The 14124-nt window shown below is 42.8% G+C and overlaps 1 protein-coding gene across 7 annotated transcripts in view; it reads left to right on the forward strand.

Moving 5' to 3' along the window:
• The window catches only part of TLK2 (tousled like kinase 2), a 43152-nt gene that overhangs the window by 17621 nt on the left and 11407 nt on the right, over positions 1-14124 (forward strand). For 5 of the 7 annotated variants that reach the window (XM_039565728.1, XM_039565730.1, XM_039565729.1 and 2 more), the window contains 7 exons: positions 486-653; positions 1215-1310; positions 4152-4244; positions 5856-5966; positions 7085-7221; positions 8670-8822; positions 12612-12678. In XM_039565728.1, coding sequence (XP_039421662.1) covers positions 486-653; positions 1215-1310; positions 4152-4244; positions 5856-5966; positions 7085-7221; positions 8670-8822; positions 12612-12678 — 825 coding nt within the window. The remainder of the gene's footprint in view (positions 1-485; positions 654-1214; positions 1311-4151; positions 4245-5855; positions 5967-7084; positions 7222-8669; positions 8823-12611; positions 12679-14124) is intronic. The other 2 variants (XM_019279939.3, XM_019279940.3) reach the window with 2 other exon arrangements.

Below are 14124 nucleotides of genomic sequence, written 5' to 3' on the forward strand. Positions count from 1 at the left end.
TGGGTCCTAGACATGGTTAGGTTGCTGCCATTTAGCAGTGCTGACTCAGTTTACTTCACCAGAATAGCAGTGTATCATGGAATTGGCTGTTTGAGTCCTTAAGAAGCATAAAAAAATATAATTGTGAATGCATTGACCAAAATCCCAACGTAGATTTTTGGACCTGCAATCTGTTTTGCTCCACTGACTCTGAAGCACATGTATTTGCAAAGGAAGAGGATGTGTTAACTGACAAGGAATTCTGTCCTGGGTGTTCATTTGTTAGGGTTTTTCTTAATTGTTAACTTCATTTCCTTGTTGCTGTCTGCTGTTGGAATAATCACTGCAGGAGTCCTGTTTGAGTTATCAGATCCTCACCATGCTGCCTGCTCATTCCTGAGCTGCTGCTTCACTGACAACAGTTTTGGCAGAGTCAGAGAATCACTTTTTTCTTTAATTAAAAAAAAAAAAAGTAGTTCATTGTCTGTTTTTTGACTGTGTTGCAGCGGCGAGTGGAGCAGCCGCTGTATGGGGTAGACGGCAGCGCAGCCAAGGAGCCGCAGGAGGAACACTCTGCTCTGCCAACGCTGATGTCGGTGATGCTGGCGAAGCAGCGGCTAGAGAATGAGCAGCTGGCACAGAGGGGAGGTGGCCTCTGTTTTACTTTTGTCTCGGTGAGCAGCTCTGAAAAGATTTGAATCCTAAGGCATGTGTCTAGTTAAGGGATGGGGAATTTGAAGGTTTTCTGCCCAAGTGCAGCCTCATTTTTGCTGACCTCAGTCTATCACCTTCTGGTAAGTTCATCTTCCTTGTGAAGAGTTCTAGGTCCCAGGCTTTGCTTGTTTAATAAAATGGGTGTGAGTTTTAAGTTAGCAGCTCAAAATCTTACATAGATCAGAATTATGTCATCTGAGAGGATAATCCAATAGATGGAGAAAAGCAAAAGATAGAAGTATAGTTTTGTTGTGAGAAGTGTTTGGTTTGGCCTTGCTTAATCTCAGCTGCCGTGAATTATATCAGGCTTTTAAAAGCTTTGTCTTCAGCAGGTTGGGTCAGGCTTCTTGGAAGAAACTGGCTCTAGTTTTACTGAACTGAATCTCTAGAGCATCCTTAAACCTGAACATGAAAGTGTGGTGCAGGCCAGGCTGCAGCTCCGGTGTGGAGATGAATGTATCTGCACGGGCACTGGTGGTCGTGCTGGGGGACATGTAACAATACACAACTTTCTTTTACAGGCCCAGCAAGGCAGCCCATCTTCTACCGGATCAGGGAACACTGAGCATTCCTGCACCTCCCAAAAACAGATTTCCATCCAGCACAAACAGTCACAGGTATAGCTCACTAGACAATATAGCTCTTGGATGTGAGGTTGAAGCTCAATGCAGCTTGTCCGCTGTGCTAGAGGGTGCCACTGCTAGTGGACATGATGTTTCCAGTGAGAAAAGCCAGTATTCCCAACTCCATCTGTAACTACTGAGTGAAGTGAATTGCTCTGAGCTTTGTTCCTCATCCTGTAAAGAATGTTTTCAATTGCTGCTGCTGGACTTTGTCCAATCTGCTACTGAAGCTTTTCTGTGTCAGTGCTGTGGGCAGTTCATCAGCTGTGTGTGATTGTGCTTGGGAGAGGAACACCTCAGCTCTGTTTCTGCTCTGTTGTATCCTCAGTGTTCTTCCTCTCTCTGGAAGTGAAGGTGTGAAGGAAACCTGAGTGATAGTTGTGAATGTCTCTGTTCAAGCACTGGGTCTGTTCAAGCGCTGGGCCATGGTGCATCACATTGCTTACAGTACCAATAGCCACAGTCTGGCTGGCAGCTCTTTGACCTCTGTAGTGTTCACTCATGGAATAGTTTGTCCTGTCAAGGTGGAACATGGTGTGTTCCTGAAAGTGCTTCCCAGCAACTTCACTGACCTGGAGTCAAGAAGAGGAGTAGCTCTTCTGACTGTACTGCTATCTTTTGGGTACCTTTTAAATTATTGAGATTCTTTTAGCTGTGTCATCTTCTGTTGCTTACCAGGGGGCCCAGCTTTATCTGCAGTGCACCTGGTTTATTTCTTCTCCAAGCCTGCTTTTAATCTTCTTTGGTTTTTCATCTCAGATCTCTTTGTGTCTTCCCTTGAGCAATTTTTAAACAATCATTTCCTCACCAGTCTCTGTCAGAGGTGATTTTGTTGCTGGGAAGGTCCATTCTCCATTAACCCTGCAGGTGGTACAAGTTCTCTGTTCACCAAGGACAGCAATCCCCCTCTGGGGGCACTCACTTGCTCAAGTCTGGCCTCTGTTGTGTCACTAGGGTTGCATTTGTTGTCTGTGTTGTTAAAATGCTGGTCTGGGAAGATGCCTGTTTCCTGACAGTGCATGGAGAGGTATGTGTGTGAGAATGATGCCACAACTCAAGAACCTGCCAGAGATTATGTCAGTCTTGGCTGTCCCAACACCCGTGCTTAAAACAGTGGTCCTGCCTGGAGGGAACAAGGTGTTTTTATTTTCTTCTGTGCTTAACATGCCCACAAGGTCCATGTTCTTAGCAAGATGTTATCTGAGCAAGCTATCTGCCAGTATTTAGCTTCATGATATTCCCCAGAGGTCTAGGTGGAGCATACATGTGCAGGAAAGAATCTAGGAAAATGTTTGGTTGCATGATGACGACGTGTACACATTCTTGGTTTTTCCCTTCCAAGCCTGTCTGGAGTTGATAAAGTTAAAAAATAGATCAACTTCAGTGATCCCCAGCTTGAATCACTTGTGGCAGTGCCAAAAGCAAGTCAGCATGATGTTACTTCCTCAGTGTTTTCAGTCAGTGCTAGGGCCTGAGTGCTCTGAGGTGACTTGGGGTGAAGTCACATGTAAGAGCACGTATCCTGACTTTCTCTGACACAGGGCAAGCATGTCTGTGCACTTGTCTAAGTGAAATAACAGTCACTTACTAAAGACACTTTCTGCTGTTTGGCCACCAGCTGCACCAGGTTCTGCACAGACATCCTGCATGGTGCCTCCCATGGCAAAGCTTTTCCTGCAGGCAGGAAGCATGAACCAAGTTGAGGCAGAGATGAGGTGACCTGCCCAGGCCTCCTCTTTGTCTCTTGGGATTTAGGCCCATCTTGCATGATGTGCCATGCTGGCAGGTGCTCTGTTTGAGCTTTTCCATACTGGGCATATGTCAGGAAGCAACAGTCAGCCAAGTTTGTCTCTTACTCCATGGTGCTGGCTTCCAGGCAAGCTTGAAATTTGGAGAACAGTTACATAACTCCACAGGTAAGTCTCTGCAATCTCTTCTCAGAAACAGAATAGGTGCCTGCTAGCCACAAGTGTGAAATCTGTGTGTGCGGTTCTGGAGAGTTTCCTCTGTGTTGACTTGGCTGTTCTAGATGCTGTGTTCATGTACATACTGACTCCTTCACCTTTTCTTCCCCACCCTTTAATTGGAGTGCTGAATCTGAAATGTTTGAAGAATATAGTGTGTGTCTTCTGTTCCTGGGTATAACTCTCATTTCACTGCTTCACTGAAGGTATTTGAGATGTGCTACACCCCATAAAACTTTCCAGATAGTTTTCACTCAAGAACTATAAAGCTCCTGTCCCCAGTGGGTACTAATACATCCGTTTATCAGAAACAAAAGCTTGTGCCCAATACTCTTGCTGTCAATCTGTTATAATATTTTAAAATGAAGACCTGTGTTATCTGTCACAGGACCACTTTAGAGCCCCACAGGTGTTGTCTTTGTCTGCAGGTGGTTGTCTGTGCTCATGAAAGATCATAAATTTGATATTCCAGCTGAGGGCTGGGATTTGATGTGGTGGGGTTTTTTTTTCTTAAGCCTTTTTTCTTTACAAGCTCTCCTGCATAGAGACCACCAAAGAGTGTGCAAAACTCAACTATAAATGTAAAATTCGCAGGACACCGAGGATATTTTAGGCTGTTGAGAGTTACCAGTTTGTGCTCTTCAGAGCTCTGTGCTGGCTGACTGCACCTTCTGTGCTGGAGGAGCCCACCATGCAACAACAAAATGAATAATGGAGAACATTCTTCCTCTGACTGCCAGGATGCAGGGGATCAGTTCTCAAAAGACGCAGCAGTTCAGATCAGAGCAGGTTACACTGGGACATTAGTGCTGGTTATTTGAAACATTATCCATTTGTCTTAAATGTGGTTTATGGTGATTTTTCCCTACAGTCTGACCTCACAATGGAAAAAATATCTGCACTAGAAAACAGTAAGAACTCTGACTTGGAGAAGAAGGAGGGGAGGATAGATGACTTATTAAGAGTAAGTATTTAAAGTGGGACAACTCTTCTAAAAGCTGCTATTTAAATGTACTTAAAATGCTTGTGCCAGCCAGGCTGCAGAGCAGGGGCTTGTACACCAGCTGTAGAACCAATAGTTGCAAGGTAAAACAAATCCAGTGATCCCTTACCAGCAGGATAATTGTCTGGCCTGTGGATACTGTGGTAACTCTGGTTGTCCCTTGCTTGCAGGGTAATTGTCTGGCTTGTAGACACTGTGGGCCTGCTTGAATCTAGGCAGTGTCTGGGCATATACAGCGCAGAGTTGTTGTAGCTCAGTTGTTTGTGTCTTCAGCAGTGCTGGCCTCCCTGTGATCTGTTGCACACTTGTGTATTTTGCTGGCTAACCTAACAGGTTTCTCTGCAGAATTCACAGAATCATGGAATCATTTAAGGTTGGAGAAGACCTTGAAGATCACCAAGTCCAACCATCAGTGTAGCACCATCAGCACGTTCTCACTAAACCATGTCCTCAAGTGCCACATCCGCACGTTTTTTGAACACTTCCAGGGATGGTGACTCCACCACTGCCCTTTTCCCTCCACCCAGTTCTCCCCTCTTCTAAGTTCTGAGGAGCTGACTCTGCCTTTTGTTTGGCAGCATGTCCAGTAGCCTCTCAGTAGCCTGGGAAGTAATGTTCTGAAATGCTCATTCAGGAGAGTCAGAGGCCTGTATAGAGATGAGAACATGCTTTGGCCAAACCAAAAGGATGAAGCTCTTAACCCATTAGTATTCGTCAATAAAAGATAAATACCTTCTAATCAAGGATCTTGTCTTAATGGAGGAGTTCTAATTGACTTAGCTTTCATCAGCTGGAGAGGCAGCTCTTGAGAAGTGTTGAAAAGCATTAGAAAGGACATTAAAGGGAGTAGAGGGAAGGCTTTGTGTGTGTGGTCTCAGCACCTGAAAGAGCTCAGTCAAGCTTACGGAGACACGGGGCACATGTGAGTTTGTGGAAACAATCCATGAAGCAGGAAATAGATTTTTTTTTTTTTTTTTAAATTATTATTATTATTTTGTTTTTACTAGACTACTAGTTGGAAGGGAAGTGGTTAAATTTGACTCTGTTAATGAAAGTGGTTGCACATACAGTCCTGCTGCATGCTGTGGTGGTGTGAAGCAGCAGCTGCCACTGAGAGCAGTCTGTGTAGAGGGGCTGATTTGACTGAAAGTACAAAGGGAGTTCCCCCATCCTTTTCCTCTGCCAGTATTGTGGCTAAAGACGGAGGATAGTCCAGCAACGACTAAGCTATTTTGAGGCTTGGTAGCTGTGGCAAGGTCTTAAATGTTTAATAACAACAAAAAAAAATTAAAATACTTTTGCTTGTCTTTATTCTCTTTGTACCTTAGTTCCTTACATGTAAACCAGGATGACAGAACTTCCCTGTTCTAGAGGGGTGTTAAGATGTGAGTTAAAAATTTAAGAGTTTGTCTTGGATGTTTTGCTAAACAAAACCTGTTCTTTTATCCTGCTGGTTTGCTGACTTTAATCTGATCCCCACAGCTAGCTGGAGAAACTTCTTCCTAAGTGATGCTTAGTTTGCCTCTTCTGAGTGGTTTAAAGTCACAGGCTTTGTCCTCTGTTCACTTTTAGGCCAACTGTGATTTGAGACGGCAGATAGACGAGCAGCAAAAGATGCTGGAGAAGTACAAGGAGCGGTTGAATCGATGTGTAACGATGAGCAAGAAGCTTCTTATAGAAAAGGTGAGCAGGGGACATCTCTGCAGTTCATGTCCTTGAAAGCATCTCTATCTTCTTAACAGTAAAAACCTGCTCCTGTTGCTTTAGTGATAAAAGATAACTGGAATTCTGTCATGAATTATTTCTCTGCAAAAAGGAATGTAATCCAAAGACTGAAGTGGTTCAGATTTGGTCACTTTGCACAGTGTCAGAGTGATCTCTTGCCTAAGAGAAAGAGCTCTAAATGCAGCAGGCATTGCTTGATTTGGAAACCCATACACCTGAAAAGCAACTCCTTGCAGCTCTGGGGATGCAGGAGCAGTGTCCCATTGTGCAGTGGAGTTGCAGATATGCTCTGTTCTTTCAAACAGCAAAGTCGGAGATCGTTGCTTTGTGTAACACTGAAAACAACACACTGGGGCCAGTGCCAGGCTGTTGTTCACCAGCATCCAGCCTGCTTCGGTATTGAAAGATGTCCAGCTTTCCTGATGGTTAAACAGTGTGGGGGTTTGATTGCTCTTTCACCTGTTGGCCAGTTACACCTATTGTTTGTGGGTACTGGATGGGCAAAACTACCCAGGTGCTGGCTGGTAGCAGACATGCAGTCTGAGTTGATTTTCGTCACAGAGCTGATTGTTCTTGGCTGAGCAGGGCTCCCTTCTCCAGAGTGGTGACCTAACTGAGATTGTGTCACTTCAGGACATGGTACAAGGCTAGGACTGAGCTGGCTGATCACTGTATCTTAGTCTTAATAGTGATTCAAGGTGTGTTTTCTTTCTTCATCTCCTGAATAAGGGTCTGATCAGAGCTGGGCCTGCAGTCTAGCTAAGTTACTGATACAAAGGGATAGTTCTAATCCTACTGCCAGGCTGATTTCAGCTGATCATAGGATGGGTGAGCTGCCCAGGCAGTCATCAGGAGGGAAGAGTGAGGCTGAAATGTCAGGATGGAGGTGAACAAACGCCTGTCAGACCAGTGCAAAGCACCAGCAATAACTTGATCAATGATATTCAGCTGGGTTTCAGATAAGCAGAACTGAAATAATAGAAAGTGGTAAGAATTGGTGGTGATTTAAAACGCAGCACAGCCCTTAGCTAGTAATTTATGGCTTGTATTTTTATGTGGCTTTATTTTGCTTTCAGTCAAAGCAGGAGAAGATGGCATGCCGAGATAAGAGCATGCAGGATCGATTGAGGCTGGGGCACTTCACCACGGTGCGGCACGGCGCATCCTTCACGGAGCAGTGGACAGATGGCTATGCCTTCCAGAACCTCATCAAGTGAGGACAAACAGGATTGTCTTTAACTTCAGAGGAAGAAATGGAAAAAAACCCCAACAGTTGTGTGTGATGTCTTGCACGTCAGAATGTGAGAATGGTGTGACTGATGCATGGAAGGATCAGATAGGAACTCCTGACAATGGGGAACTTATTCACACTGAAGTGAGAAATCCATTTCCACTGAAACTTCCAGAGACTTGAATTGGAATGGAATGGTTTGAGTTGGCCTTTGGGCTAACTGTTGTTACCTGTTGGGAATCCTCAGTGCACCCACCTGGCTGTGTAGTGCTTGGGATGGAGGGGTGGACCAAAATCTCACATACATCCTGAGTGAATCAATTTGATTTGCATCCTTGCATATATTAGTCAAAGAAGGCTAATTAGCTTGCTTTTTTTGTTTGTTTTTGTTTTTTTGTTTGTTTTTTTTTTTTTTTGTTTGTTTGTTTTTTTGGTTTTTTTTTTTTTTTTGAAAGTAGAAAGTGGAGAAGCTTGAAAGAGAAAATCCATACTATTTAACTTGTTTTGCCTTCTGGTAACAGTGATCAAAGGGGCTGCAGAAACCTGGAAATGAAGATCAGAGACCCTTTATGCAGGATGTTAATGGAAATACCCAGCCAATTCCCACCTGGCCTAGACCTTTAAGTAGGACTTGGCAAATTAATTGCACTAGAGAGCTATGTGTGATCCTTTAAAATCACAACACTCTTCTGTAGTGATAGGGAGGTGCAGCTCTTGTTAGGCACAGATTAAGGACTTCGTAATTCTTCCTTAGTTTGTGCTGTAAGACATAGAAAAAATACTTCTGGAATACTTACCTGCAGTCTCAGTCCCTTTTTAAGGGGGAATTAGGTCTGCAAATGTTTAGGTCATTCAGACTTGAAATTTCAAGAGTGCTTTTATCACTGTAAAATGTTTCAAGATAGTCTTTTTGTCTTGGGAGAGAGATGGTTTCTTAGTGAAATCAGGAATGGTGCTGGTTATATTCCAGAGAATTTAGGATAGCTTAACTGTACTTTTGAAGTGTAAGGATACTTTCTCAAACAGTGCCAGACTTCAGGAATAGTTTTACCAGGAAAATCTGAGATTTAGAACAGAGGCTTCTAGGAAAAAGTGTGTGGAAAGTTAGTGACTTGCCATGGATCCTGGGATTCTGTGGGGTTAACAACTCCTTTGGATGTCCTCTGCATGGATTAAACCTTTTACTTACTGAAGGGTTTCTGTGAGCCAGGAAAAAAATCCCATTTTGTGTAAAAATACCTTTAAAATTCTGACTCATCATGTTTGGCACATCCCACTTTTCTGTACAAAAATATTTTGTTACAAATCTTACAAGTACAACTGATTTGAAATTCATGGCTCCAATCTGGTAAGAACAGATGTTGAAGACAACCAAGTGCACACCCTTAGTTATCTGTGTCGTGTTTTTTTTTTTCCTCTCTGCTTTTCAGGCAACAGGAAAGGATAAATTCACAGCGGGAAGAAATAGAAAGACAACGAAAAATGTTAGCAAAGCGGAAGCCCCCGGCGATGGGCCAGACCCCTCCAGCAAGCACCGAGCAGAAGCAGCGCAAGAACAAGACCAACGGAGCAGAAAATGAAACGTAGGTTCTGTGGCCTTCTTGGTGCGTGGCAAAGCCACATGCTTTGATTAGAGCACAAAATCTCTCCTGGGAAATGGAATCTTGCCCTTGCCTCCAGGCTTCACTCCATGCACAAATGAATGTTGTGGAATTAGCCTGGCATTCAGCAACATCTGGCTCCAGTTCTAAATAGTTTTCATTGAAGTGAAAGAAGGATCATTGCTGAGTCCAGACTTTGTATGAGATTAGCTTTTTTTTTATGAGTCCAGTAATGTTTTTAGTATTCCTGTTGTGTCAGGTTTGAAAAGTGGGGTCTGACTTTAGTGTTGCAAGTTCAGAATTTATATTGGTAGCAGGGTATCTATGGTGCTTTTTTTTTGATATCTGTGTGTTTACTGTGGAGAATTCTGAGTTAAGAGTTTTGAAATAATTCATTTGGGATGCTAAAGGAATAAGATGCTCTCTATGTTATAGAGACAGTGCATTGAGCATTGGCCTGTTCTCCAAAACAGTTCTTCACACATATGTGACTCAGGGAAATGGTGGAAGTGCTACTCTTCTCATGGATTTTATTTTTTTTCCCCTGCCTCTTTTGAAATTACTGATGCTCTAAGAGACTTGATATTCTTCTAGAGTAAAGCTGGGTCTCGAAAGAAATTTAAAACATTATTTTTTCAGGAGTTTCTGTGGGTTGGAAATACATTTAGTTATAGATTTAGCCCTGCCTTCTCCTGGTTCCCTTTATAGACTTCATTTTATTGCTGTAGGTTAATACCATAACTCTCATTGACATTTTTCATTTTTCGTTATTAAATCTCCTGGGCTTGACTTGACCTCAGAGTTCTGGAAGCCCTTTGAATTCTTGGTCTTGATCTTTAAAAGGGCATGTGAAGCAAAAGCTCCCACTGCCTTCGCAGTCTCAGCAAAGATGGCAGAAGTCTGGGTGAATCCTGATATTTAGGGTGCCCTCAGCTCCCAAATGGGATACAGGTACCTGCAGATCAGGTGAGTTGTGGTGGAGAGCACTGGGTGCTTCCTGCAAATAACTAAGTTGATTGGAGACATTTCCCCCCTCGTTCTGGCCAAGGGAGCCTGAAAAGAACTAAATAAAACTTTTAAGTCCTCTTTTTGTATTGCCAGGTTTGAGCTGGGAGAAGCAAATGGAATGTCTGTACATGGATATTTAGAATTGTTGCTATTCGTTGTGGTAACCTTTCACTTCCAAAAGGCAGGATGAGCTTTCCCCATTTTTGTGGAATTCTTTCTCTCCAGCAGTCTGGTGCAGCTGTAGTGTGGCTTATTCTGGAGACATGGCAGCACAGGTCCTGATGTGCCCTGGGAGTCCTTGTCATGTCTGTGATGCTTCTGCTTGTGCTGTGAGCCTGCCTTGGCATAATCCAGCTTTACCATGCTCTGCTAGGAAACCTCTTGGGCTCCCGGGTCTATTTCTCTGTTTCTTGCTGGTTTATCATTCTTCACTGATATATTTCAGGGTGGTATCTTTGTGGTTTAGAAAAGCTTCTTGTCATGTGCTTGATAAAAACTGCTTGCCAGGGTGTGGATATGGTTCATGTGGATTGTTGTAGCTTATGTGAAAACACTGGGATTTTTGAAAGTCAGCTGTAGCAACTGGACTGACTACTTGCTTAATCATTAGTTATCCAGTAAGTGCATTTGTTGGACCATTGTGTATCAGGAACAAAATTTTCTGACTTCTGGAGGGAGGCTTTTCATTGTGGAACTCTTACATAAGAGGCTGACTTTTAGGCAATTTAAATATAAACATTTCTAAAAGTTGAATGAGAAGCAGACAGCCAAATTCCTTTTTGATTTTTGGTTCCTCTTTGGTTCATGGTTGTTGCTGTGTCTTAAAAAGGAGAAGAAGGTCCTGTGATGCGAATTTAAACACAAGCTCTCCCAAAATGAGTTTCTAGCCTGTGAATGAGAAAAGAATTTTCATTCAGGAAGATTAATCTGCTGGGGCTGGTTGAGATTCATTAGGGCAGCTTGGGCAGCACTAGGGGTAGGTAGGGGGTTTCCAGCATGTTTCTGTGAAACAGGACGGTGTTTGTCTCAGAGCCCCCTTGATTTTTGTGGTGGTTGCTGTGACAGGCTGTTTTGGGCAGTGTTAGCCTGGTGGTGTTCGTTACATCTCTGCCCTAATGAATGGACTGATTGATGGTGTTTTTTATTTGTGCACGAGTATATGTGCAAACCTTGTTGCTGGTTTATTCAATTGTCTCTTAATTCCTTACACAGCAACAGCAACCAAAGAATCACAGAATCACAAAGACCTAAACTCTTGGGACGGTCTTTTAGATTATCTGAATCTAATTAAAATTCAGGCTGCGTGTGCAAATTAGAGTCATAGAATCACAGAATATCCTGAGTTGGAGGGGACTCCCAAGGACCATCAAGTCCAGCTCAGGGCCCTCAGCAGTTTTATTTGAAACGAGACAACATGTGACCATTTTTGGTATTGGCTTTGTTTTATATGTATCTTTAATTTGTAATAAGTAGTTCCTTCTGCTCAAGATTCTTTCATAGGGAACTTGGCTTACAAGTTTTCCATTAAATTTATCGGGTGGCAACTGCTTTAGGCCTTGTTTCAAGTACATGGACTCTGCATTATCAACAGAGGGAAGCCTGGGGCATTTGAAGAGGAGCACTTGATGAGATGAATGCTCCCTCATCTCAATGTACTGAGTAAGGTCTCCCTGCACGGATGTAGGACTCGGCCCCCCCTTGAAAGAAGTTGAGGTGTTGATGCTCTGGAGGCCTCCTGCACTAACCCTGTGTGAAGTACTGTGGTAGAGCATAACTGCTCTTACAGGAATCCTCCTGGGATATGCTTTGAACTCAGTTTAGGTTTAAAAAAAGATATTTGTATGCTGTCACGTGCAGATCTTGTTTACGGAGTGAACAGATGCAGTTGATAAGGGCTTCATAGTTTTATGTTCACATGGGATGCTTTTACCAAATTCCTTGTTGGTAGTAATGAGACAATTAATATAGTGATTCATTTTTCTAATCCTAAAGATCTCAGCGTGTCATTGTATTTCACAAGTGATTGGCTCTGTCACTGTTTTAGTGTAAGGCTGTGCTTTGCCTCTGTCCTACGTGGCACGCTTGGCGTGGAAAAGACATTGAAAATGTTATGAAACTTCTTTTTACCAACCACCTAGAGCAGAAACTTCGCACATCATTTACTATCAATAAAATAGGGATTATTCCCCTTATCCCATTGCTTCTCGTAAGTACATGTGAAGTCAAAAATACAATAAAGTAAATTTCCCAAGGTTTCCCTGGAAGCCACTTGGCAGAACATGAAACAGGAAGAAGTTCTGAATCCCAGGTCATTGCTCTGTTTACAGTGGCTGTGTGGCCAGGTGTGCTTCTAGTCTCAGAGTGAATATATGTGTTGAAATTATCCAGCTTTTGTTACAAAGAAAAATTTGAAAATGAATCAGTAAAGCAAACTTTACATGGAAAAATAAGATGTGGAATATTTGGGGTTCACTTTTCTATATTTAGATTATGGTTTAGCTGTCGTAGTTAAAAGTCAATCAGTAGCCTAGATAGGTGTTATTAGGGACTTGGATTTGAAATTAATGTATGTTGTTGAGATTTAAGGTTTTGTTCTCCTTTAGACTGATTATTAAAAAATACAGATTGCAGAGTTTATCTAAAAATTTCGTGCTGTTGATTTACTCTGTGGAGTTGTTACTTCCACTGACAATGTGTATTTGCAGATTGTTCACTTTATCACATCTTGAAACCTAATGTGTTGAGTCTCTCTTTTTTATGCAGGTTAACATTAGCAGAATACCATGAACAGGAGGAAATCTTCAAACTCCGACTAGGTCATCTTAAAAAGGTAAGAACTAGTTGCAGCAAAGGCTTTTTGTGCAGTATTCTGTGAACGAGAGCATTTCTCTGTAGAGGTCACTGCTTGTTTGATCATCAAGACGGTTTTGTGCTTGGAAGGGATAGCCTCGATTTTGTAATAATTTTTTCAGTGTGGTGGTATTCACGAAAGATGTTCTTTGCTTCAATAAATAGATTTCTGTGTCCTTACAGTTAGGATTTCATGCAGAGTTCTGCTCTTTTGATACATCTTCTGTCACTGTGACCTGCCTGGTGCTGGACTCTGAATGTGCATGACATGGGGGAACAGCAAGGAATGGACCAAGGGGAGAAAATTATGAGAACACAACAAAAAAATGCAACAGTCAAAAGACTTTTGCAGTTCTTTGCAATATTGAGTAACCAACGTTATCAGTCCAATAAAATCTCTTGGGCTGTTGCAAACCAGTCCTGTTCAGGCAGCTGCAATGCACATTTGTTCTCAAATACCTTGGCCTCAGTAGGAACTGTACCTGCAAGTGAGGTTATATTTAGAGAAGCTGTTGGTTACCTTGAAAGTGATTGCAGTGACCTATAAATAAGTTTTCTGGGACACTTCAACAGATGAAATACTGGGACAAAAAGTAGGTATCTTTTGCCATTTCCTGGTTAGGTGTGATCTCTGCTAAGGCCAAGGAGTTTTCTTTTGGAAGTGAACCAAAGAGGAAGCAAATATCTTGCTGGAGTGCTTGCTTCTTTTCTCAGGTGGTGCTCCAGCTCTACATTTAGTTTTTCTCCTGTAATCTTGACACACAAGCAGAATGCAAGGCCTCATTAATGCCTCCATACTCCTTGTTATTTTCTGTGGAAGGGAAAGTTACTGCACACCTGGAATCTGCTGGCAGTTTGCCCATTATGCTTTATTGACCTGTGAACAAAGAGAAGTGATACGGGCAGGGGAATGCTGCAGGCGTGCTGGCTGCACAGCTCTCACATGGCTGCAGGGGATTAACTGCAGGTCCATGTATGCTGGCATGAAACGTTGGCACCCTGGAATGGAGGAATCCATTTGTAAATGGACCTTAATGGAAAATGAAGTAATGTGTTGGGATCGTGGCATTGTCTGAAGCTGCGCTTATCCTTCTCCACTTTTGGAAACTGGCTCATTCTTTATGTCTAAAAATAGAACCAGTTGGAAAGGGAAGGAGCAGAGTCACAAGACAGATGGGTAATGGTGTCCCCTGAGTCACATACACAAATTATACTGCTCAGGGAGCACGTTTGAATTGAGGTTTGCAGCCCTGGCCACAGTGACATGAATTCATTCTCATGTTGTTTTTGAGGGCACCAGAACTTGCAGCTAGACAAACACTATGTCAGAACTTCCACATGGCATTGAGGAACACTCTGACATGTTTGAGCAGTTACCACTAGTAGAACATAATGTCATTCTCTCACACTTCCCATCCTGTCCAGA

Source organism: Corvus cornix, chromosome 27 (genome assembly GCF_000738735.6).
Source record: "Corvus cornix cornix isolate S_Up_H32 chromosome 27, ASM73873v5, whole genome shotgun sequence".
Lineage (NCBI taxonomy): Eukaryota > Metazoa > Chordata > Aves > Passeriformes > Corvidae > Corvus > Corvus cornix.